Raw genomic sequence first — 26,735 nt, forward strand, 5'->3', positions numbered from 1 at the left:
GGGGGTCCTGGGCGGCCGGGGGGTGGGGGGGTGGGGGGGGGGGGGGGGGGGCTGGTTGAGGGGGAGGGAGAAGAGATGTACTGGTGCAAAACACATCCCCCGGCTGTGAGGCTCAAACGCCAGCCTAGCAGGGTGGGACCGAGGGGGGGCACTCTCTCAGTAAATATTGCCATGCCCTCCTTCAGCCTTCAAAGAGCAAAACAAGCCGACCGCAGCATTCTGCCTCTCTTGCTCTCCTCTGCACACTGTGAACAGGCAGTACGCATTATGATAATAGACATCCCTGTGTAGAGCCACTACCAAATGCTCTGTGAATCAAAAAGGCCTTTGTAAGTAGTACATAATTGCATCTTCTCTTTTTTGCTTCCCTTATTGTTGATATGTGAGAGCGGTCTTGTCTAATTAGGAGCGACACAAAAGACCGTGTAGAGAATACTGTTTGGAAATTAGCATAAACAACAACAAAAATTATCTTAAAGAACTTTTTGACTATGCATTATGCTGATCTGTCACTTATCTTTTGAAGCAACGGGATGCACGACAGTTTTCTTTACTATTTCAAGTTAATGTTCTGCTGACTTCAGTTTTTCTGTGCATCCCTACATTTCTGAATAGTTGTGGAAGAAACAGGAACTTTTTGTTGTTTTCTATCAATACATTGAATGTGCACTGAAGAAAACAGCACAAAACTATTAACAAATGAACAATTAACCCATCTTTCACAGTTGAATCAGAGCACCAGACTTATCAGTGCAGTGTCTGCTACTGTAGGCAGCTTCTATGATGCCCATAGTGGACTCTCGGGCAGCCAGTTCTGTTTGTGTACTGTTATGTTCTCAAAAGTACTAACTGTTAATCAACCCGCTAACTGTTAATACCTGTGTAAAACAGTCACATGTTTTAACTGTGTATGTTTGCCATTTGTGTTTATGTGGGCGTTTCAGTGGGGAGGGGTCTTTACCCCTCAGTAACCCCTTCCACTGCCTATTTGTGGACTCATCTGAGCGTTTACTGCAACACGTTTCTTAATAACACTTACATATTCATAGTCTAATACCAACCCACCCAGCTGAGGATACACAACAGACCTTTTCCTAGTTTGCCCAACAACCTCTTGTTATTAATGACAATGAAAACACTGCTAGAACTGCAGCCAAACTAAAGAATAATGTGGATGACAAGGAAAAGTAGTTGGAGGACTGGACAGGTGCACCCTGAGGTAAGAGGGGATGTGGTCTCAGACATATAACATATTTTCTCCTACACCGTTTTTTAATCTGACGGGTAAATAAAATTTTGAAGTCCCCAGACATGTTTTATACTTATACTAGTATTGATATTTTATTTAACATAGTTTTCTCACATAATAGTTAAAATACTCTGAAAAGCAGTTAGAAGGAGATCTACTCTTTCTCCCTCACTGAGAAATTTGCTTGTGGTTAAATTTCGCTTTGTCCAGCAATGCTCACGCCAGGTTGGCCAATGAAAAAGCATCTTTTATTCATGTTGTTTGTTAGCTTGTAGGCTAACCCGCGTTGGCTGATGCAGCATTAGTGGTTGCCAAATGCCAAACGTACAATAATATCTGCTACGATGGGATTTTTGGTAGATAGCGAAAGAAAGCTCCAGGGTCCAGTTTACATCCAAAAACTACACTCTCTAGGTTTGCTGTCAAAACTTTCACTATGTAAATGCATACTCTGCTCTCTGACAAGTCTGCTCTGCACTGGAGGTTTCAGGTTTCTTTGCTGGTGTTGTGTCGAAGTCTGGTCCGTTGTTGGTATGTGTTTCCCATCTTAGATGATAAGCAATTGGCTTTTCATTTTAGTGACGTACTCTAGCCTGCCCTTTGAATCTCAGATTTTAAGAAAGACCCCTCTAATGACAAACTTTGCAAAGATACAACTTAGTATAGGTAAATTCAGACATTTTAGGGCACATAAACTTAAGAAAAACACATTTTTGAGTGAAGGGGGACTTAAACATTTCACCATTTTAAACAACTTTAAATGATCATTTTTAATTTATTAAGAAAAAATTAAAAATAATCTAAGATTGCAGGTTTCAATAAGTTAAATAGCTCAAGTGCTGATACAGCATGTTGAAATACTGCATGACAGAAATGCAGGTTTGTTTCCCCCATCTTGTTCAGTCTTTTAGCGATATGCTACCAACAGATACAAAAGACACTTGTTTGATGTGTCTCTAGAGCTCTCAGTGATACCCTTATACTGCACTCTGCTAGCAAAAAGAGTGGAGCACACACAAGCATATTGCCAGTGAGAGTCTGAAATGACATGCAACAAAGACACTGAGATACTGGCAGCCAATTAAATAAAGGAAATGGCCTTCATCATTGTATGATTAATGGAGCACGCCATTAGTGCATAATGTTGCCCCCCTCCCATCTCTACCTGTGTGAGTGTCTGGTACATTCATATATGTGTGTGCGTGTGTATGTGTGTGTAGAAGAGAAAGCACCAGGGAGGGGCGGGGGGTACCAGAGTCCCCAGGGTGTAGTAGCTGGAGGTATTCATCGCTCTCTCCTCCCTCTGAGTGATAATTCTGGTGTTATTCAGGCAGGAGTGGGACGGGCAGTGCTGGGCCTGTGATGAAGCACCATGGCCTTTAGAAATTCATTTCCACCCAGCATTCATCTCATTCCCATTCAGCGCTGGTCTACACCCTGCACTCACACCCATACACACAGAGAGAGTCATTACAGAGCCATGATCCATACTCAAAGACCCGTCTCTATCTACCAATTATAAAAAAGTTCCACCAAATATGAAAAACAGCTCCAAGCAAGCACCAGAGCACTTCCCCTCAACTGCAGGTGAAGTATGAATGTAGAAAGAAAAATAGTGCCGGGATGATGGAAAAGGAGTGATAGAGATGAGAAGGAGAGATTTTCTAGGCTTGGTCTTGGTGTGTTTGTTTCCACTGTATCAGAGCATATGTCCAGATCATAAGCTGTCAAGAATCTGACAGTTTTTCTGCCTTAATAAAAACTCCAATCTGTTTTTGCTGCGCACCAGAGAATAGCACACTGCAGCAGACAGACGGAAAGGCTAAGGATGAGAGGAGCGCTATGCATACGCCTAATCAATGCCTCTTACTACCAGGGAGAAGTAGGAACAAAAAATAAGCAGCCTATTGACCCATCAGCCATATTACCATAATCCTAAAACTGCATAAAGGAGGCACACGTGCAAGTTGCCACATTAGAGAAAAGACAGGAGTATTTGTAACAAAGGGAAGAGTTTGCTGTAAGAGTCTGAACATCAGAGGGTGGAGCTCACCCCCTGATGTCAAGTGTCCACCCTCACCTTTAACATTTTAGGATGAGTAACCTCAGAAGAGCAGCAGCCTCAACAACAAATGTCCTCTTTATAGTCCCCTGACTGCCCTCCACTGACCATGCCACACCCCCAAGACAAACATACACCCCGAAAACATCTGCTCAGCAAGCAAACGTTCCATCCCCCCATCTGTACAGAGCATCCCCCCGACCACTCTCACTTAGCAGTCACACCCCTACACCATCCTCTCAACTTCCACTTAGCAGTCCATCCACATCGAACCCCCCCCAAGCAGACATTTGCACACACAGACAGACCACGCGCTGAGTGGGCCTGGCCCAACTTGGCAACTAGCCCCGCCTGTCCGTCTGTGTGCTCACCCCCTGAGCCAGCGCATCAGGATAGCCTTCCCCATGGAAGGGGAGGAGGGGCTGCTGTTTTGGCTCTCCCACAGTACCACAGAAGTTCCATAGTGCCTCCATTGGCAGGCAGACTGATGGGTCCCCAACCGCTGATGCCTGCCAATTGGTGTGCCCCACTCCTACAATGACTGGGCCCAAAAACACCATTCAGCAAACTCTGGGAGACGTCATTAATATGTAAGTGTTAATAGGTGGAGCTGCACACTAATTGCACACTGGAACGGGATCATGTTTAATATTAGAATCCATTACGCACCGGCTGTTGCAAGCGGAGGCAAATGAATTAAGACAACACATTATTTACTCGTGCACAGGGCAAATGGAGACTGACAGCACCGAGAAGGTTGACACTCAACATGGCAGCTGTTACTCACATCTGTTGGCTCCCGTATCTGCAGCGCTCAGCGGCCCTTTGATACGAGCTGCTCCCGTAATTAGTTGACTTTCCTCTGTTTTCCTGCTCAGCCAAATCTAGGTGCAGTGGGCAACACAAAGACGCGACTGCACTGTAGAGTCCAAGGTTGATAACAGCTTCTTTTCAATGGGAGAGGGAATTAAGCTCTTAGCTGTGGCCTTTAAACAAGGTCAGCAAGATTGTAAACATAAAGGGAAGATCTGGAGAGTGGCAGTATGCAAACAGTATACAATTTGTCCAACACTTAGTGACCTATTGTGAGAATATATATCATCAAGTTCAGTGCAGCTACATAATAAATGTTTTATATGAGGCTAAAATGAGTGCCACTGCTAATGGATGACATCTATATTCTCCAAAAGTCTAGAAATTTGAAACAGAAAGACACAATACAAAGAAATAAAAAAAATTACAAGGACAAAATAAATTATCGCAGTGACACATTTCTTTCTCCCTCTCGCCTTCCTTTCCACAAGTCCCTAATGAGCATGTCACTGGCAGAATTAATTTCTTATTGTTTAATTGATCCCCAAACAGCTCCCATCCATCATAGGGCCATTCAATATCTTACTCTTTTAATCTCTGCCTGCCCCTCATCATAATTCTGTAGCACAGGCCATTACACACAGAGAGAGGGCTCACACTGTGCTGTGGGGATCTTTAACACTGCCCACACACAAATGCTGACACACCGACACACAAACACACACATGCACACACACATATATATATATATGGTAGAATCAATTCTGTTTCTATTAAATATGCATCCAAACAAGCAGAGCAGTTGATGCTGCAGTGGTACAGACTCCAGCGATGAGAGCTGGTGCACCGGGGAATGCGTCTAACATCTGTTTTACATTAATGATTCCTGGTGCAGCTCACAAGCTACTGTAATATGCACAAGGGCTGTGAGAAAGCAGAGTAATTGGGGTGTGTTTAGGATGTCTTACTATGTAGTTGAAGTTAAAAGCCAACAGCAAGGCTGCTCACTCGATCTAATCTTAAGAATCCCCAAATAAGTACTGTGGGCGTTAAACTTAAAATAAACAGCTATGTGGAGAAGACACTGCTCCTCTAGCTGAAAAATAAATGAGCTCAAATGGTTTTAACAATATAGTGTAATGAATATTTAGTTGTGTAAGAGCAGTAAATAATATTTACTTAGCTGTGCAACTAAAATGAATAATGCTTACTTGGCTGGCTGTGTAACAACAAAGTAATGTGGATTTGGCCACGCAGAGTAATGCTTGCTTGGCTGTGCAACAGAGTAATGGCTGTGTCCTCTTTAGATGCAAGAGCGATTGTGAGAGCCTCGTCATGTATCAGCACCCACTGACGTGCCCATCCCAGAGGCGACCACTGCACCATGTCCCGTCCCTGACACGCCAACATAATGAATGGCCCAACTAATGAAGGCTTACTAATTGATTATGGAGAAAACAGAGTATTACTCACCCAATGATGGCAGCTCCAAGGGGTGCTGAGACACTTTGTCAATGCTCTGTTTTTCCAGCCTGTCCAGTCCAGAGGGTCTTTAAATCGACCTTCTGACCAGTATGGACACCTCGCGTGGGACGAAGTGCATTACTTATATAATATTTCATTATCCTTTTACATGTTTTATAACACAGATCATTGCATATTTTTTTGTCCGTGCATCCATTAACATTAATTCAGCAAATTAATGTGTTGTACATCTTGCTGCAGGCATACACCAAACCCAACCAGGTGTGTCCGCCAGTGATGAGAGTGAAAGGGGATTTCGAGGCTTTACACTCTAAAGCTGTTGTTCAATGAAGCAGACAGAAGCTGCTAAGGTGGGAGGTGTATGTAGTGGGCCATTGTCTTTGATTAACTAATTAGTAGACATTATCAAGACTAAACAGAAGTCATTACCAGTGGGCTTTAGTGACGAGGTACTCATTTCCCCACGGACCTCCAACCGCTGTCTCCCTGGCTCTGCCCAGTCCACCACGGTCCGGGTCACTTATTAAATCTATAGCGACTAATTTTGCTTTTTAAATGGAGCTCTAATTGACTTTCGTGTGAAGAAAGCAATGTGGCTGATCCAGCTTGTATAATCTGAATCACTGATTGAATTGCTGATTGAATGTGAATTGGTGCTGTGGTATTGGGTTTTCAGACAATGGAAGCCAAGATACGTAGACTGCTGACCTGACTGCTGATGCTTTTTCCTCTTTCAAATCATCATACACATATTAATGCATGCACCCCTAATATCGCTAATTTCTGGCTTTGTTGGTCCTGTCTGGTGTAAAAGCTTAAACTGGTTTAATTTTATATAAACCGACCAAACCAGCATTTGATCCTTTCTGACAAATTAAAAAGTAGCCTACATCAACAACCTGTGCTGACAGTGTCACTTCTATTGCATTAATAATAAGCAATACGATCATGTGATTAACATAATATTGCCTTTATATGTTTAGAAATTGATGAACAGAGCCACTAGTGTCTGACAGGCCATGAGCAGAGCACAGCTACATGAAGGGGATCAAATTTCAGTAGAGGTGAAAGGGGGGACGAGCGGTGCATGTTTCGTTTGTTTATTAAAAAGATCATGTATTTTTTGGGGTGACAACATGAGACATGGCAGAGTTAGCCTCTCAAGAAAACTAAAACTGCACCAATGTGGCATCATTTTGGATTTAAGGGTGACAAAACTGCAATAACTGTAAGCAACCAGGTGCGCCAATTTGAGCTGAACTTTTGTTGGACACCCTGTTTCTCTTTATTGTTTTTGCTTACTTTGAAAGTGCAGCAATAGACAAGTACCAGCTGTTTTATGACGTTGAAATGAAGAGTTATCTACACGATACCTCCTAATTTCACTACAGAAAAAAATAAGGTGTCAGCTGGCTAGATGAAGACCACCAGGGAGCTGAACATTTCTTGTAAGGTCAATGGCCATTACTAATAACACGCTAATGTTATACTACTTGCTGTTGCCTTTATTGTATTTCATGGAAGTGTCACAATATAGAAACATGTTTTTTGTTTAAAAAGTGTGAATGTATGAAGATAGCAAGTACTCAACTGTCTTTTAAGTGGTTACGTCTCCAGCCTGATCTCAAGCACATGGCTGACATTTATGTGGTTTATTTACATGATGTAACAGAAGTGCATATTTAAGAGAGCTCCAGTGTTACACAATATGACGTGATAGACACTTGTTTGCTGTTAGGACACAGTGTCATTATGTTCCACTCAGTAGCACCTGCTGAGTCAAGCATGACTAGATCTAGTGGTAAAATTTGGTATATCGGACCGGTCTGATGTTTGGCTTAATATCAAACTAGTTTGAAAGTCTTTACACCAGCCCAATCTTAGTTTCTTGGTCCCGCTTCTCATTTTACATCCAGCCCCTTCACCTCACTCTTGGTAGACAGGTGACTGACACAAGTCTGACGTTGAACTGCAGATGAGGAGTTAAATATTTCTGTACCTGCCACATTGCCATCATGTGCTACCGCAACTGTATGGCAAGTTGAAGACAAACACTCCCACAAAGTACAGCTTGTGCTGATGGCATCTCAGGAAATGTTTGACACTGCAGATTCAGTGGGTTGCTCATGCTCCCCATTGCCATCTTCTGTCAAACTCAGGCAAGGAGTGTCCTCAGGCTCACAGGCTGGGGCCAAACCATAATCAAGAAATTATCATAATTCTCTCTAATCATAAGTGAAGGAGGGCAAAATGACTGAAATTAAATTCTGGATTACTGCCTCCGACTGCAGGGATGTTTCAGTAACTGCTATTTTCTGCCAGTGTTTTAAATATATGTTTACTGTACCCGTGCCACCAATTAAAACACTAAGTCACGGGGAGTTGCCACAGGTTTACTGGGAAGCAACGCACACATGCATACACACATCCTGGTGTGGATTTATGCTGTTGGTGTGTAATAAGAGGGGCAAAGGCTGAGTGATGTGATTGCTCAGAGTGCTGTATGGCTGGGCTCCCAGTCTGGGGCATTAGACAGCTCCACTGCAGTGGTAGCAACATGCTGGGAGAAGGAAGGAGGCAAAATAAAGGCCTGGTCAGAAAGGGCTGTTCTGGTCTAATTGAGTCCTTTGGGCCGAGGCTCCACTGATCAGAGACTTGTTACAGGAATCTGGTTTCATGGTTTCCAGACAATGAGATTTCAGAGAAGGGATTTGTAGTCCTTTGGGATTCCATCCTAACCTTTCTCTGATTCTTGTGGTTCTCTCTTGGTTGTCTGCCCCTGTGTTCCTCTGTTTTAAATCCGATTACTATAACAATATGGAAACACTGTGGTTGAGCCCAGCAAGTGGTATTCACATATATAAAACATTGCAGTGATGCTGTACTGTGAATGTGAATACGCTGTTTGATGCCTACGGCGTGGATCCTTTGTTAGAACTGGTGCCTGCTTCTACATGACTGGAGCATGCCTGGCTTCCATATGGATATTCAGCTCACAATGCTGAGTCACTAGAGCAATCAAAGCTGGTCCGGCCATCGGAGAAGACTGTAACACAGGTTGAAGGATCAAAGCTCAGAGTCTTTTTTTTCTGAGGTACCATAAATCTTAAGAGCAATATTCAGACCTGCTGTCTAACTGACTAAATATCGGTGGATTTACAGGCAAAGTTTGATGTACTGCACTTAAGAACACACAAAGGTGAGCAGTTTTAAAGTATTACATGCATCAGTGCTGAAGTTGTTCAGATTTTGTATTTACCGTGAGGATAAAACAATGCACAGCTGTTGTTTAAAACAAATCAAATGAAGAGAAAATGCATACAGATAGAGAAGCTCATCAGAGGCCTCTCAGCGTAGAACAACAGAGCAAAAATACAGCTTTCAATACAACAGCTGAGATGAGAAACATTCACACCATCTACAAAGAGATTCCTGAGAGAAAGGCGTGTTTTCTTGCTCGCTCTTACTCCCTTTCACTCTTTATCTCTCCAAACAATCCCTGGGAGACAGAAAACAACAAAGACAAATGACTTTGGCCTTTTAAAAGAAGCGTCAAACCTCTCCCTCCAGTGAGCAGAGGATCCACAGAGGTGTCCATGTTTCTTGCTCGCCCCCTGCAGTGGCATTAACTAGTAGGGGCTCTAGATGAGCTTCCTGTGGAGCAGGAAAGGCCAGGACAAACACAGGCGCTGTGCCGGTTTTAATAGGCGCTATGCCCACTCAAGTGTAGCAGTTCATAAATTAGAGAGGAAAGCAAAGAGAGGAAGATGGGAGACTGAGCAAATACAAGCAGCAAACACATGACAGAGGGCTGACTGCCCTCTGGATCATCACTCACTTCAGAATAATGTGACAGAAAAGGAGAGGAAAGAAAGGCAAGATGAGACAAGGGAAGAAGATGGGGAATATAATAAAATGATAGTTATTTGCCAAGGCTCCAGTGACAACAGCAAAGGAGCCTGCCAACTGCCTGAGACATATATGCTTTTTTTGTGTTCTAGAGAGGAGACGGATGGGGAGGAGGGAAATGGGGGACAGGCACAGCGCCTCGTCCACCTGATGCCACAATGCTTTCTCGCACGGCTTCCTTTTGTAGCCCAAAGTGCTGGGCAGAGGAGAAAGGCAGACACAAAGAACAGACAGGACTCTCTGCAGGACACTCTTTGTGCCATCGCCACTCACAGGCGGCAGGACAAAGCCGTCAGCTGCCTGGACACCTCGTTAGCCCGCTCCCTGCAGCTCTCACATGGCACGGGGTTGACTGCGGCCCTCCTGCTGGGACTGGCTCACCGCTACAGTGGAGCGTCAGCCACCAAGAAATACACACACGCACGCACACAATGTGGAACCGTGGAGCATTAAAGACCAAAGGAGAAACGCAGTGCTATAAAACACACCTGTTCTACAGAAGGTTCAAGGCCCTCCCTTCACAAGCCTTTTCATGGATATTTGCTTAGGTTGTTAAAGCTGATCTTTTCAGATGCAGTCCACAACAAAAGCGCCTCAAGCCTGGTGGAGATGACTGGGGGAGAGGGATGAGGCTCTCTCCTCCTCCTCACACGCTTTTATCTTTTTACCCTTTAGAATATAGATTAAGGGTTTTAACTGAGGTTAGGTGTGTGGTTGACTATGTCAATGAGATTTACATGAGACCTGTGTTTATAGAGTCAACCTGGCCAGAGCAGAGGAAAGATCCATCATGCAGGAGGTACATACTGTAGCACACAGACTGTACATAGGCTGACACACTCAGACCCAATAGCAACTAATTTACAGTGTGCCTGTATTGAGCTGTAAAACTGAATTCTGCAGGCAAAGTTTTGACAATAATGAACACAAGCTGATGAATCCAGCCACGACAATATTGTGGCAGCATCTGTTATTATGTGGATTTTTTTCCTGTCAGCATTTTAGCACGGCTTTCAGACATTAGCTCCGCACTAAATGACATAAAATAACAAAAGACAGCTGGAAAAGCAAATCCTCGCACCTTTAATTGACGCTTGCATCCATGCCCATTTGCAAGGGAATAAATTATTTTGACATTCTGATGCTCCCAAATTTTTCCACTCACAATCTTCTAAAGGCTGTGTGAGGCTGCTGTGCCATCACCAATAGGCTGTTCCTGTTAGCATGCCCTGGAATATTAAGTGGGGTTAGTGCTTAGCTTGCTTAGACCAAGCCGAATAAATATGCAGGAATTAGTTCCAGCTTCATACGCCGTCAAAATAGGATCCACCAGTCAATGCACCAAAACAAGCCCATTCACCACACTTCGACTCGTTCAGGCTACAAAGGAAAGCAAAGCAAATTTCATATTGACACAAATAAATAAATATACGCCGGGAGCTTTGTGAGCACAGTGGCAGTGCTATACATGAATGCAAAGCAAAATAACAGCCACAATCAGGGATAAACATACAGTAGATCGCAGGAGCACCCACAGCCGGTATTTATAACACAAATATTTATATTCACAGTGCATTTATATCCATAATATTAGTATGATATCGCAGGGTATTAATGTTGATAACGCTTTGCACAAGCAATGATAAAATATATATGAATATGAATGGATTTTACATCATAGATCTGTGTGGTGATTTTTTTCTCCACATATGTCCACCTGATTGTGGCTCTCTGTCTCATTTACTTCTACTTTAAAAAGTCATGATTTAGTCAGAAAATTAGGTTTTGCATTTCATTTTCACTGAAAAAACAAAAAGAGTAATGGTGATGTGATTTTTTGCTGGGGTCTGTACAAAACAAGGATGTTACCTTACATCTGGAGCATGATTTTTAGGCCATGGCGTCTCTGTAGCACCACAATGTTTCATTTATAATGGTAAGTTGTGACAAATTTTACTTCATCAAAAGCTCGCAGCTATTGCACTTGGCCACATTGCAATTCCGATAATATTTTGATTAATGAATCACAGAGTTCAGATCAAACGGATCCTAAAGCACCTCTCATGCCTCATAATCAATTTAACTATCAGCTGATACCATGTGTGGCTTCAGTTGTAGCTCATTTGAGTTTTGTCTACTTATGGTAATTATTTTAAACCACAGAGGTTGCCCCTTTTTGGGAATGAAGTTCTTCATCACTGTGGCACCAGCAGCAACACTGCTTTCAATTTGCTGTTCTTTTTTGCTGCTGCACAAAGTCATGGTGTAAATGCATAATATAACATGTAGCAATATCATGATGTGACAATTTTCTTTTATCACATTAAATAATATACTGGTATTATCACGAATTATATGACATGGCACACCCTTGATGGAAACAGAAACCAAACAATCACCCGCCTCCACCACTCAATCATAGCAGGCATAGTCTCTGCAGCCATTACAAGGCTGATGTGCCAGAAGGTAGCAATCAGTCAGGCCTGGCTGTGGCCACCACCCATGTATCAGTCTGTACATCCATTCCCCTTCAACAGCTGTGGACTCATATGTTACTGTCCCCCTACCTGTCACTGTCCATCCACAACCACACCAACCACAGCACACATCAATCAGCCCACCCCTGCTGCTTTTTAATCTGTTCCCACCTCCAAGGACCACGTACGCTTCAAAATTACAGTGAAGAAAGGTCACCCCATCCAATTAGAACATCATAAGGGATGCACACTGGAGGGTCATTCCCTGAACCCTTGTAGCACATCGTAAATCCTGGACTACCCAAGAAGGAACACCCACTCTGGCAGGATTCAGAATGGCTGACTGTTGGTGAATGAGGTGCTAGGATGTCTTTAACTGTAATAGTGGAGGAGACTGATGTGAATGTTTGTTTGGACTGATACGAGGCGTAATGGCATGTGAAAGTGCAGCGATAGGTTTATTCCCTTAAGATGATCCATGTTATCATCAGTCCACGTATTGACCCTGTGACGACCCCGGGGCCCAGATCAATCAGGTCTCCAATCAGGATTAGCTCAAGCTGCCCTCTGCATCCTTTCTCATCACTCCAGTAACCTGCTTTTAGCAAGGATTTAGCCCCATAACAGGACACACATGCAGGCAGAGAAAGTGACAGGCCTGCTGGAATGAGAGAAAGATTTTGGATCAAACGGTCCAAGGGAAAGGACCATGTGGAGACTATTGTCTTAGCTTGGCAGAGAAAAAGAAGCTAATGAGAGACGGGTGGAGAGAGAGACAGAGGAAGAGAGAGAGGGTGGGTCAGTGAGCTTTGAGCCTCTCGTGGGCTGATCTAAGCCAATTAGAGACAAGTGACAGCTCAGCTACATGCTCATGACACAACTAGACCACAGCATCGCTCTGAGCCCAAGCACCCCACTGTACAAGCCTGACTTGGACCCCAACAAGCCCTTAACACTCCCCCCATGAACGCCTAAATACCTCCCAACACAACACTTATCTTTTCAGACACAGACTGAAGCCAAGGAGGAGGGAGAGAGTATGCTTAACAAAAAGCAAGTCTCTCCCCTTCTGTCCTGCTTCCTCTGCTTTCCAGAAGGAAGTGGCCGGCCAAGCAGAGCGCTCTGCCTGCCTTCGTCATGGCCGGCCAACTCTCTTGACATCTGATGTTGTCGAGAGTTGCCGTGACGACCTGGCAAATCCACTGACCTTTGCCACAGTGGTTCAAAACTTGTGAACCCGAGACGGGATGAAGCCAAAAAGCTTGATGGGGGATATGTGAAGTGAGGAGTTTCAATTGGAAGAGAGGGGGGGTTGGTTCAAATGACCACTGGCAGCTGTCATTGCTGCGTTGCCTTCTTCCTGCGAGCAGATAATGGTGCAGAGCCTTCCCAGTATACATGAGGGGAGGTGGTGGGCCACCAGGTTGTGGGTTGTCAGGGCTCCAGCACAGGGCTTGTGATTAATGAGACAGGGCGTCGCACCACAAGGAGCTCAGCAGCACGTGCCACACTGGTGGTAACAACAAAAACTCCTGACACTGTGTGGTAGTGCAGAGTCACAACACTGAGACAGTTATATAAATGTGGACAAATCTACCCCCACAAGCATCACCATACATGAATATACAAGAAATAACCATTATTGTGCACATGAGCGTCAAGTCAACAATCATGTGGCACACCCTTGACACTGAAATGTATCCTTAATGCGTCCCCTCATTCACCCTTGACTGAGCATCAAGTGTAAGAAATCTGTGGATGGCTGTTTGGGGGAGAAGAAGCAAGAGACGCTGAGATGGAGGATGACAGGAAGGAGTGATGGGGGTTGAGGGCCACCCAGCAGGGGGTGGGACAGGACAGCCCTCCACACGTCTAACGTCTGCCACTCAGGAAAGTTAATGATGCCACGTTCTTGGGCCAACCATCCCCCTGCTGCATGTGAGAAAAGACACAGACAGAGAGAGAGGACTGAGGGTGGTGATGCTGGCACATGGATGTAGTCAGAAGAGGTGAGATGCTCTCGCGGAGTGAGTTGGGGGTGGGCCGTGTGGGTGAAAATTTAAAGTCCAAGAATATTTATGACAATCAACACCCCAGTTGGCACCGTTGAGTGATTTCGAGATGAATGATACACCCCCCCCCCCCCCGCCCTTCTTTTTTTAATTCCCAGTCACACAGCCGTCTCCTGCCCTCATCTGCATCATTTATCGTGTCAAGTTTCTTATTAAGGTTTATGAGAAATTCTGCTAATTTTATTAGCAGTCACTCACTACGTTGCTATTTGATTTTCCATAGCGAGAAGGGGGATGGGGATGGATGTTTTGGCTGCTCAGCTGAAATTGTTATCATCTACAGCCAGTTAGGGAACAGCAATTTAGGGGATGAGGGAGAAACGGAGGAGGGACGGGGGTTTAAGAGTGGCAAGATGCTGAGGAGAGATAACAGAATCTGGTCTAGCACTCAGCAAATGTAGAGGGATTGTGCAAGGTTTAGTTTCACAAAATGTCTTACAAAGCAGAAAAGGCCTTTTGTAGTGTAACATGATAAAATGCATGGTAAATAAAGGAGGGTAAAGGTTCATAGATGTCAGAATACCAATTTGTCATAGAGCGGGTAATGAGTGAAATCCGGCAGCAATGTAGTTTTGAGGTTACTGCAGTAACAACAAGAACTTGAGTACTATAAGAATGAATAAGCTGACAGACGCTCATATCCCTTAGCCTGTAATTGAATTATCTGTGCTTTTCTTCCTCTGACACAGGAATAACCCTGCCTTCCCGGGCTATTTCTCCTTTCATACATCTCCCAATAACACTAGGGTAACTGTATTAGCAGTGTATACTAGAGATGCTCTCCAGACTGCCAAATGGACCTGTGTGCAGCTCCGTTTCCAAGCCATGGGGTCAGATGATGGTCAATCGATGGTCAGTCAGGGGTCACATTCAGAGCTGGCCAAAGGTCAGCCTATCTGGACCCAGAGGTATGACTGGACTATCAACCCCCTGCACTGCCATGAATGGAGCTAAATCAAGTGGACAAGCACCTTCTGCTTGAAGTCTGAGATCTGATAAGAGGAGAATTTACCATATTCTCAAATTTAACACTTTAAATAAGATTATCCAGGGATCATAAAAACAATTAAAAACGTGTCTGCAATATTTCTAAATTATAGCTCATTTTTAATGTTTGGGGTGTTTTTTCAAAGAACAGTGTTGTGTGAGAGAGAGGATAAGTGAATTACCAAAAACACGCAATTAAACTAATAACACATCAGTTGCATAAACCAACAACCGACTAATTGCAGATGTATCCCACTCAACATGTTTTGAATAATATTATTTTCCAGAACCTCCTGCACAGCAACAGCAGCCAAATCGATATTCATGAAGTGTCAGAGTTGTAATTCATGTGTCTGTTCCACATGAACACCGCGGGGACCTTTAAAAAAAGACGGGGAAAAAAAGCTAACATGTAAATTTCACAGTTAATGCCTGGGCATGGCTTATGTTGGCCAATTAAGCTGTTCTTTTCAGCTCCATTACAACGCGGTGTCTGGGGGTTCATTTTTCCCTTACTGTGCCATTTAGGCTTCAAATGGGCAAATGTTCACTGTGCAAGTTGGACGACAAAGAGGGAGTTTGGAGTCTGTTACAGAGCGTGTGTATGTGTGTGGGCACAGTGTGTAGATGTGCATATGTGCCTCTGCAAAGCTCTTGTTGTGTACCAGTTCCAAACATCTATGTGCTGCTGCGCCTGTGTGCCTTTGTGTGTGGAGGCCTAATTTGGGCATGAAACAGGAGAGCGTTAATGGCTTTTAAAGATCGGTGGAGTCAAATGAGCGCACTCATCAGTTAGCCACACACCCCTTGGTGATCGCTCAGTGTCGTTAGATTTCATTTCCTGTGGAATAAGAAGATCTCGGTGGATCCAAGACAAATCTCTGCAATTATAGCCACGCTTAAGATGATTCACTGCCATCATATCCTTTCTGTGTCACTGGGTGGTGGGTGCAATTGTATATGGCATCATTATCAACAGTAATCATGGGAAATACACTAACAATAACATAGATTATTTAGAATTTTACTCAAGCAATATTTTCCCAAATACTGTCCTTTATGAAATGCTCATCAACATGGCAAGCAAAGAGAAATACACAGAGAACTGCCCATACACCTATCTAAACACACACACACACACACACAATGAAACACAGGCAAACATGGGAAGCACCTGCATGTTCGTTAATAGCTTTGCCCTGGACAGTGTAGAGCATGATGGCCAGCAGCAAGAGGCACTGAGATAACATTCTGCTTAGCATTTGAATGGGGTGTTCTGATTTCTATTCAGTTGGCCTTTGGCCATGCTAGTGCTTAAGTGGTCTGGGCGAGTCTGTCTGGTCTCTACTGTGCCAACCAATGTGCAGGCTCATATCTGGCAATGTGCAATGTCTGTCAGTTTCCCGGTCTGCGTGTCTGTCTGTCCGTTTGGCTGGATGTGTGTCTGGCTGGTTAATAATCAGCCTGGCTAGCAGCTAATCATCCTCCCAGCTGCAGAAGCAGGTGGCCACACATACCACAGCTCCCAGTCTCATTCACCATGTGATGTCATCTCACTGCACCTGGTCACCCTACTTCACACATAACTAAGGTAGCCAGCTTCCGTCTATGAAATGTCTTTGCTGGTCCTGAAGCTGAGAATTGTTGATGTTTATTTCTCGTCCGCTCCTGTAGTGAACTGGTGGCTGCTGAACGAACAACATTAAACCTTCGTGTCCCCTCCCTCACCCCAGCCAAGCTTAGGACAGATCCTGGAGCAGTCTAACAGGCAGAGGCAGCAGTTAGGAAACACTCCACATCGAAATGGGAAGCCATTAACTCTGCAACACACAAGGTCACCTTCAACTAGACACAGCAGCCACCCAACTTCCTCTGCTGATATGCCCGATGGATGCAGCGGCGCAGTCATGTAAAGGTCAGGCTGTAAAACAGAATGGAACCACAGCTGTCTCAGAAACCCCACTCTTAAACATTTGATCTTGTCTCCCTTCACTTTTGAAAGTGATCAAAATGCTCTGAGTATCACTTTCAAACAGCAGGAAAGGAAATGAGAGAGGGAGGGAGTGGAAAGGGGGAAAGAGGAAAGAGTGATAGAGAGAGGGAGAGGGAGACGGAGAGAGAGGGAGACAGCAGCGATTGGACGATCAGGTTTCAACTCTGGACTGCAGCTGTTGAGGGCTCTGGTGGCTGATAGGTGTCCCTTACAGCAAATGTAATCCAAGCCAAACACAATATCTGTCTACGCCATCGAGAGATCACCAAGTCATAACACATCCAGACCCACCATAACTCTGCTGTGGCCCAGGGCCAAGCGAAACCTGGTAACAGTTTAAGGGACGCCAGAAAATTTTTTAAAAATCATTAAATCAGCACTAACCAAGTTTGGTTGTGAGAAGGGAGGTCCTGGTGTTTTTTCTCTCAAAACCGCAAAATTGGCAAAGTTGTACACTTTAAAATCTCAACTTCCTAAGGCCAAGGTTTCCCATGTACCCCCTCCTCCTTTCTCCTAGTTTCCTACTTCCTCTCGATCCACACAGTTCAGTTGAGAATCTAATGAAGCTGAAATGCCGTGTCTCCTATGTTCCCAAAGGGCTACTTTAGGGAGGAACTGTCCTTAATGTTTGCACAACTAGAAAAAACAGCCACAAAAGCCATTTACCTTAAGCGTTTCTGGTGTGCGCCTGTGCTCTTGTGTTAAGTGTGTACTTGTGTGTAAATGTGCACAAGCGCTTCGAACAAGACATATCCATCAGAGTGCCAGAGTGCAGCGTGACAGTCGTAAGCTAAAATAAACAGGCTGAATCATGGGTCTGGTTGAGTCCTGACCCTTCCACAAGATCAATCCCCGGCAGTATTGTGCACCCCACACTGTTGCGCAAAGGCATGTATGCGTGTGAATGAATGTGTGTTTAAGGGTGTGTGTGAAAGTAACCAAGGAAATAATGGGCATTTGAAGCAGGAACATCAGTGCAGAAATAACACAGAATTCCACACACACCGGAGGGTGAATCAATTCCAGCGACATTTGATTCAAACCCATATCAGCTAGCGCCTGAACTTCAGCCCTCCACCCTGTCACCTCCTCCCCAGCTCCATATGATGGATTACCATCTCTGGCAGTCTCACAGGGTCTGAGAGAGAGACGGAGAGGGAGGTGGGTGGGGGAGGTCAGTCACTACAGGGACACATTCATCGAAGGAGAGCGCTAGGTTAAGGAATTATGGTTTGACAGAGATCTGGGGTGGATAGGAGAGGGCAAAGGGTTCTCCAGGGGTCAGAGGATCCAATCCCGGCTGGACTCAATGGCAAGCCACCCTCCGAACGCAGAGTCTACAGGGATTTCACTCAGGGTCACATTTTCGATTAATATTATTATCACTCACTTGTCCCTTCGCCCACTTGTCAGCAAATAGAGAGGTATCAGACATAGTCATCTAAATGCTGGTAAATAGCAAACCTGTGAAGCAATTTAAAATAGATATACAGTTGGGAACCCCACGTTAGGTTATCTACACCCAGGCTAAAGAATGGATTAATAGACTGATAAAGTATGGTATTTTCTGGAGGATAATTTGATGATCATGAAAATAAATCTGCTCACTGAAAAAGTGAAAGCGGCACAGGGCTTGAATAAATTACAACCACAAGTCAATATCAAAACAGAAATCAAAGTGCAATCCACCCATGAAAGCAGGAGCCTCTCACCCTGTCTGTGTTTTAAAGCTGATCAATAATCAGCCTGCAGACACATTTCAATAATTTACAGCTCAGTCTACTTCCAAAACTGTCTGATGAGAATAAAAGAAGTGGCAAGGCAGGGTAAGGTTATTTTATAGAACATGCTTGTCTGAAGGTGCTCACTTGCTCCAACAATGCTACAAGCTGGTACAATTTAGGGACTCGATGTTAATGCAAAGATTTATTTTTCAGTCACCGCTGAGCGAGTGCCCACGGTGTAAAGCACGGGTGATGAGACATGAGGGGGTGGAGGGGGCAAGGAGAACGGGGAGAGAGGAGGTAAAACGCAGGCAGGAGAGACAAAGCAATAGGCCTGCATTGTCAGAGTGGAGAGGCCATCAATAACAGTGTCACTATAAAGAGAGAAAGAAGGAGAGTGTGAAGGAGTGAGAGTAGGGTTTATAAAGGAAACACAACAAAACCCCGTGCGACGGGTGCTTCATCTTGCCGGGCACTAATGGGCGTGAGAAGCGGCTGGCTCAGCATTCTCTGCTTGACGGCTCACTCCTCTCCTGACAGGGCCGTGGCATCCATGACGGAGCGCCACACACTTGTTTAATCCAGTTTATACACTTGAAGGTGACACAATGGTGGAAGTGGAGAGGTGGAGAGTGAGGAAAAGGGGAGAGAAAGGCCCCGATAAAGGGGGCTTAGACAGATGGTCAAAGGTCATCCCAAACTTGGATCTTGTTAGGGGTGCTCCGTCTCTTTGCCACCTTCTCACCACTCTTTTCATCTCTGTCCCCAGCTCTTGCTGCACTACTCCATTATTGCTGTCATCATTCAGCCACACAGTGCCTCAGTCTAGTTGTGCTATGTGTCCCATCTCCAGCACTTCACTTGTTTCCTCTGAAGGTAAGGAGGTAACACAGACAAGCTATTTCCCTTGGTGGAGTTGGGGAGGTCAGAGCTGGGACACATGGCCCGCTGAGGATAGCAAAAGTGCAGTCTCAGGACTTCTGTGTGTGTGTGAATGTGCTAGTTTGTGTGTGTAGCAGTGAAAGGTCAGAGTGCTAGTGGTGACTGCAGTGTATTCCTATGATTTATCTCCCTGTGAGAGTTTTCCAAATATCTGCTCCATTTCTGCAGGCCAGTCTCTTTCTATGCACTGCTCAGGAGTTGTATTGTGGTGGGAACTCCTCATTTACTGTGGCCATCTGTGGCTTATAAATGAGAGAGAAATCTGCATGCGGCTGTCTATAGCTGGTGGGAACTGTGTGTGTGTGTGTGTGTGTGTGTGTGTGTGTGTGTGTGCGCACGCGCATGCTTGTGTGTGGACATTGGGTGAGTAATCCCAATAGATAACAACACCTTTTTTACAGAGGTCAGCAAACTCCAGCTGCACAGACACTGAGCTGACACATTTAATCAGGGATTTCTCCTCTCTCACAGTTTATCAGGGGAAGATATTTCACACACTCTTCCCCTGCTCTCGCCATTTCTCTTATCGCAGGGCCACATTCTCACCTTTTCTGCATCCATACTTTTGCTTTTTTTCAGAAATAAACTTGACCACATTCAGCAAGAAATATCAATAGTCCTACCTCTGCGGATAATTCGGCACCTAGTACAAACCTCCTGAACAATGAACAGTGAGGGAACTTTAATCAGGAGCAGTTTCAGGTGGTTGCAATCTGCATTTCTCACCACTAGATGCCACTAAATCCCCCAAAATCTTACACACTGTTCCTTTAAGTACCCAGTAACCCCTCATCTCTATAAAGTGAGCCAAAACACAGACATGCAAAGGTGCAGGAAAATCGGGTGTAAAATTTGTATTAGACTGATCCTTAACTCTGTGTTCTACACATCCCACCACACTAACAAGCAGACACACTGAGATGTACTGCGAGAGCAAAACATATTTAAATACAAATTAGGCTGTGCTCAGTTTTCGAGTCTGTTATATTTCCTAACTGTAGCATGCATCATTAATGTGCTGTAATGGTTGCATTGTTGCTGCTTCCTTCATTACCCTTCATTATTTCTCAAGGACTTCAGCGCAGATTAAACCTACTGGGGCCTACTGAGGTTTGTACAAACGTGAGGGCAGGTGTTTGTGTACACGTTTGTGTGAGAGTGTGCAAGTGTCTGTTGTTTGTGTGCGCCTGTCATTCCATTTTCTCATTTCTGAAATGGAATAATGAGTCCAGATGAGCTTGTGAAAGGCTCGTCAGCGCAGCTCAGCCTGACTCCCCACCTGGCCTGCTCCTCCTGGCCTGTCCCTTTATTAGCTTCCCCTCATGCTGGACACAACAGGAACAGCTTGGTACCCTCCTCCTCTCTTCACCACTCACACCTCTCCCAACTCTATTTTCCTGCTAATTACCTTGTTGTACGAGCACCAAATGCTACCTAACGATTCACTTAATTGCAGAAGTGGTACATTAGATGATATCAAAGGACCTTTTTAAAAGTCATCCAATCCCATTCCAAGCGGCATTTAGAACCAACCCAAGACATCTGTTTCATTTCTGTGTCATTTGCATTTTTAAAGGTTACAAACTGAGCGATGCGGCAAAGGATACAGATACACACCTCAAGATTCTGTGTGTTGGCTTCTTTGCAATGCCTCTCTCCCAAGACAATTACATACATTTAATGCATGCATGACCACATACACATCAGAGGGCCAGAGTCACATTCAACACTCAATTTAAAGTGCAACCGTTCACCCCACAAACTTGTATTTGGAGCACTTTGCACTCATGCTAGTCATCCACCTGCAAAGATGGGGCTAATTAACATTTTCCTCGGGATCCTATCGCCCCAGGTGTGCCTTGTCACACTTACATATACACAGATATCTGCAGTGCTAGCAATTTATTCAGCAGTGGTGGCTGCAGCTAGCATTTCTGACACAGGCTTCACAATGATTTATGAACCTGCTCATTGACCTAGTTTATTCTGAAAAGAGAAAACGGGGCACAAACCCTCGTATATGCAGCATATCCATCCAGAGGAGCTGGCCTGCAGTCAGTTTTGGAGAGCATGGAAGGTAGAATGAGATTACAAAGCAGACTGCCCTGACACCCTCCAGGCAAAAACATTTACAACTTCCTATCTTCTGAAGTACAGGACAGTGAACAACAGCTAAAATGAAATATCTCCCCAAATGCAGCAACGTGATGTCCAAGCATTATCCTCACACTCTGCACACGCACCATGGACTTAGCTAACATAAAGCAGTTCATGCTCTCGTCCACCCATTTGTGAACAACGTGTGTTCAACATCTAACACTTACAGGAGACATGTCTGAAAGACTAAGCCCAGTAACGGCACAAGTCCCCCCAATCTGGCCCACATTAATAATGCAGAGGCACCTCTCAGAGGCCTCTTCCCCCTCTTCCTCTCCACTCCACCTTTCCTCCTCTAAGACAGAGAGTGGTGAGTGCTGCCCAGCTTGATGTCCAGCATGCAGCAGTGCCGCTTTGCTCAGCGGACACTGAGTTCAATCTGTTTCAGAGCTGCAATTAAATTATCTCACCGGGGTCCTGCTCAACCACTCGTGAACGGAAGGGGGGCAAAGGTGTGTTCAATACGAGGGAGGGAGAGAGGGGAGGTGGAAGATGGGGGTGGTGGCAAGACATATCATACACACAAACCCAGTTCAACATGGTTATAGATTTAAATGCTGCTTTTTCTTGTGCGATTAGCTGTGGCTTTACAATCACTAGACGGATGTCAGGACCTGATAAAGCTAATCACCTCAGTAAGCCATTGCTCTGGGATTTAGCACCCCCCCTCCGCTCTGCTCGCCGAGCACCCCTGAAGACCTGGCTAAAAGAGAAAGCAGAGAAAGCCCAGGGCATGGAACGCTACACAAAATGGCCTTCTCCTCTTTGGGATCTACGATAACCTTATTTCTTGGGGAAACAAAAATACACAAAGAAAATATGCTGCAGATGGTCATATCTTTATGTCACTGAGGAAAATATAACTGATAATGGCTTTATTGTTATTGTCAGTGAGTTATATATTATACAAAAAAGTGAATCATGATAATTTGGTCTGTTGACTACATTTAAAGGAACAATGTACAGGGTTTAGGGGCATATATTGGCATTAATTGAACATAAAATATTTAATATATTTATTTTGCTGTAAAGTCACCTGAAAATAAGAATCATGGCATTTTTGTTACCTTCGAATCAGCTGTTTATATTAACATATGTAGTGGCTTATAGTTTATAGAACCTGCCATGTTGCGCAGACCTTGTTTCTCTAGTAGGCCAGAATGGATCATTCAGCTCGTGGTCAAAACCTCCTGAACATCTGGATCTTAAGTTATCAGACAAAAAAGGTGAGCACACACTGGCAGTTGCTGGGATAGACCTGCCAAACAGCGAATGAGAAACACTGCTTTGTATCATGAGACCACTTTTTTCAGTGCTTTTACTGGTTTTAATCCCTTGGTCTGTTTGTTTCAGAGAGAAAAGGGTCTCCAGTAAAACCCCCCTAAACAATGAACACACAAATTCTAACTGGGAAAAGTTTCAGCTGGTTGCAATCTCCAATCCTCACCACTAGATGCCACTAAATCCCTCTAAATCTTATACACTGCTCCTTTAAAATACAGACTAACTACTCTATGTATAACAGAGATGGAGGGAGAGAGAGCGAGACAACAATGGAGCTGTGCTGATTCTGTCTGTTGTAGGCCAGACACTTGATTGGTTCAGACACCAATCCCGCATATCAGCTTCGGGACATTTGTACTCAATATCCCTTAAATGACTCGTCATTAAAGTTGCAACAAGTCATTAATGCCTTAATATAATACCCTACCTGCATATTTCAATCTCCTTTCTTTCTCTTCATCTCCTCAATTTACTCTAAAGTGCCTCTGAGGGCTTTGATCTGTTCATAATCGAATAATTCACATTAGCAGTGTTCTACTTTAATAAAACATAATTCACTGTCACATCAGAATCAAGTTGCACAGAAACTGTCTTTGTTGAACTGCACTTGACCCACCAGCACATCCATTTCTTACAGCCACACTCCATCAATGTCAGGCCGACACTGGTGTCATTCTCAAACTGTGTGTGTCTCAGGTCGGGTCAGGTCAGGTCAACAAAAGCAAAATTGTGTGAGGTGGTGTGGAGCCGATATCGGTTTATCTGGAAATGGAATTGGATGATCAAATGCCACTTTGATGAAAAATTAAATTTAGATTGGGAGTCAGTTTAATTAATTTAAAATCTTTCCGGTAAGGTATTTGAGTGTATGTATAGGCTGCCTGATGCTGAGAGCCAGAATGAAAGCTTTTGCCTAACAAGTGTGGGGGCTGAGAGTGTTTTTTATTTATTTTTATTTTTTTCAAAATGGCACTGTTCTGTATCCTTGTTTACTCAGAGGGTAGCCTCAGGCTTTGCCCTGAACCTCGCTCTCAAACCCAATATAGCTGATAATACCAATCATACGTGTGCCTTTATTTCTTCACCTTAGTAGCTCTTCCTTATCCCCTCGTCTCCTAGCCTCCCGACCCCTCACCCCTCACCTTAAAGCCATTCAAGCAGTCAATGCCTCCATTCAACACCCTCTGCTGCTCAACCTGTATTACACGAGAGAGGGAGTGACAGAGAGAGTACCGAAGATAAAGGCTAAGAAACAGTATGAGAGGGGAAAAATAAAATAATCTGGAGACTTCATCAATTTTTCATGAATTTTCATTTAGACTGGGAGAGCCCTCTTACAGCAATCGATAGATCAAGCTGCTGTCACATAGTTAGCACCTGAGGGCAGCTGAGAGGCCCTCGGGAAAGCAGGGGACTGGATCAGAGGCGGAGAACAACCCCCTCCTCTCAAACACACAAAGTCCATTTCCCAAGGATCACAAACCAACGACCACAACCACTGATCACTGTAATCACCCAACAGGTCCTTTTTATAACAAGGAAGGTTTCTGATCAAAACATTGTCGAACATTTACAGGTTTGCTTGTTTTGTGTTGACTATGGACAATGACAGCGTAGCATTTGACTCTAATTGTGACTCTGCAATGCCAAGGGTTCAAATTGCCTATCATGATATGAGATCTTAAGGTCTCTTCTCCACGCCAAATCACGCAAATCAAGTCAAGCATCCCAAAACACATATTATAGTGGGATTATTTCTCATGAAACACAGGACCCAGCAGTTAAAACAACATAAGGACACAGAGACTTTCTGCTCCAGCTTATGGGCAGTTGAGGTGCCTGGGAGCCACTCCATGGGAATCCCAGCCTTAGTCTGCTGGGGGGGAGGCTCATCTTCAAAGGTAACTTGATCCACAGCTCAGGTTCTGCCTGTCAGTGTTCACCAACACAGCCCAGGCAGCCTGTGTCAAATGTCCTTCAGGACTTTGATCTGTGTCCGTCGTTCTACCCCCACTCACCTGTGAGAGACCCATATCTACCATACCATCAAATGCTTTATGTCTAACTCAAAGGTCTGCCGACAACATCAATATACCTTCTCTGAGATAAAATATATCAAATTCATCTCAAGTTCTCCATTAAAAACTCATTCTGTACAAGTCAATTAATCCACTAAACAATGTCACTCATAGTGAAGCTGCAGCTGTGCTTAACTGTACCTTTGAGACCTACAGGAAATTACACAGTGTTTGCAAATACAGAACACCAAAAAGCAAGATGAGGCGAACCCTTAAAATAGCATAATTTCAGTTACCCCAAATAAAATGCTGATTTGTTTACTGTTATTGCCTAAAGTAAAGACAATGTAATTTTCCATTATGCATAAATGAAACAAAAAATTGGACAACCCTGACAGGAAATGTTCAAATACGGTTTCTCAATTATCTTGTGCTCACTGTAAATCCAGTCTTTCCATTATCTCCAAGCAGCAAGATCAAGACTTTTCTTCATCTAGCCAATGAGTGAATTAAATTAAATGAAAAATTGCATCAATGCAGCAAAGAGGAGAAATTAAAAAAGAAAGAGGAGACAGAGTCCTGACTCACATGCTACTTCCAAAGATGCATTGCGGCTGACAGCTTCTCCCAGGTAGTTCCGGGCCACGCAGACGTAGGCTCCCTCGTCCGGTTTGCTCCGTCGTCCATGAACGATGCGAAGGAAGAAAAGCGAGCCACTGGGCAGCAACATGCGGTGAGAACGTGGGTCATCTTTGTCCGTTTCCACCCGCTCTCCATCCTTGTACCACTCCACTGTCGGGACTGGCCGCCCCTCTGCTTTACAGTTGAGAGTGGCCGGCTCCCCTTTGGAGACAATCAGGTCAGAGGGGTGCTCCACAATCCGGGGTGGGGAGTCCTCCTGGCGCAGACGGGATCCTGGAGGAGAAAGAAGAGGTGCAATTATTTATAGAGCACATCATACAGACAGCATTGTTTCGGTTCGACATTTTAAAAAAAATCCAATAACATATTAGCCAGCAGGTACACTATGTGGAAAACAGGGAAAAACTATGGGTTAAATTAATAAGCACAACTAAAAGTAGCAGATTAGGCCTCAAGATACTGCAGAAGAGCCACAGGATGAGGCTCATGTGCAGTGTTAATTTTTTCAATGAAAACTATGACAAAAAATGTTTGTTGCCAACCTTTTTCCAGTGACCAAAAATGACTTATAGAAGTAACATAAATATATATTTGTAAACAAAACTCTGAAGATATGTACTACAATTTTAAAATAAAAAACACTGGGATTGTGAAAGTCCAATGATCTGTAGGGATTACAGAGTGCTGCTGCTCAAAACGTCTTCTTTTGAGAAGTTAATTTACTCAAGTACTTGAGCAGTTTTACTAATGCAATTACTGACTTCTAAGCACCATCTTGTGTGTCTTATTAGCTGTCTTCAAAGGTTAAGGTTAAGGAAAGCTGTAGGTCCCCATTGACGAACTTTATATAGCCACAATCCCACTGAAAATGAGACATTAGCCCCCTTACATGCCTGTTCAAGACTGGGATGTCACGCCATC

The 26,735-nt window shown here is 44.2% G+C and overlaps 1 protein-coding gene across 10 annotated transcripts in view; it reads right to left on the reverse strand.

Moving 5' to 3' along the window:
- Positions 1 to 26,735, reverse strand: part of robo2 (roundabout, axon guidance receptor, homolog 2 (Drosophila)) — a 183,782-nt gene that overhangs the window by 142,415 nt on the left and 14,632 nt on the right. For all 10 annotated transcript variants that reach the window (XM_050062718.1, XM_050062743.1, XM_050062724.1 and 7 more), the window contains exon 2: positions 25,761 to 26,087. In XM_050062718.1, the coding sequence (XP_049918675.1) occupies positions 25,761 to 26,087 (327 nt within the window). The remainder of the gene's footprint in view (positions 1 to 25,760; positions 26,088 to 26,735) is intronic.

This window comes from Epinephelus moara, chromosome 2 (assembly GCF_006386435.1).
Source record: "Epinephelus moara isolate mb chromosome 2, YSFRI_EMoa_1.0, whole genome shotgun sequence".
Lineage (NCBI taxonomy): Eukaryota > Metazoa > Chordata > Actinopteri > Perciformes > Serranidae > Epinephelus > Epinephelus moara.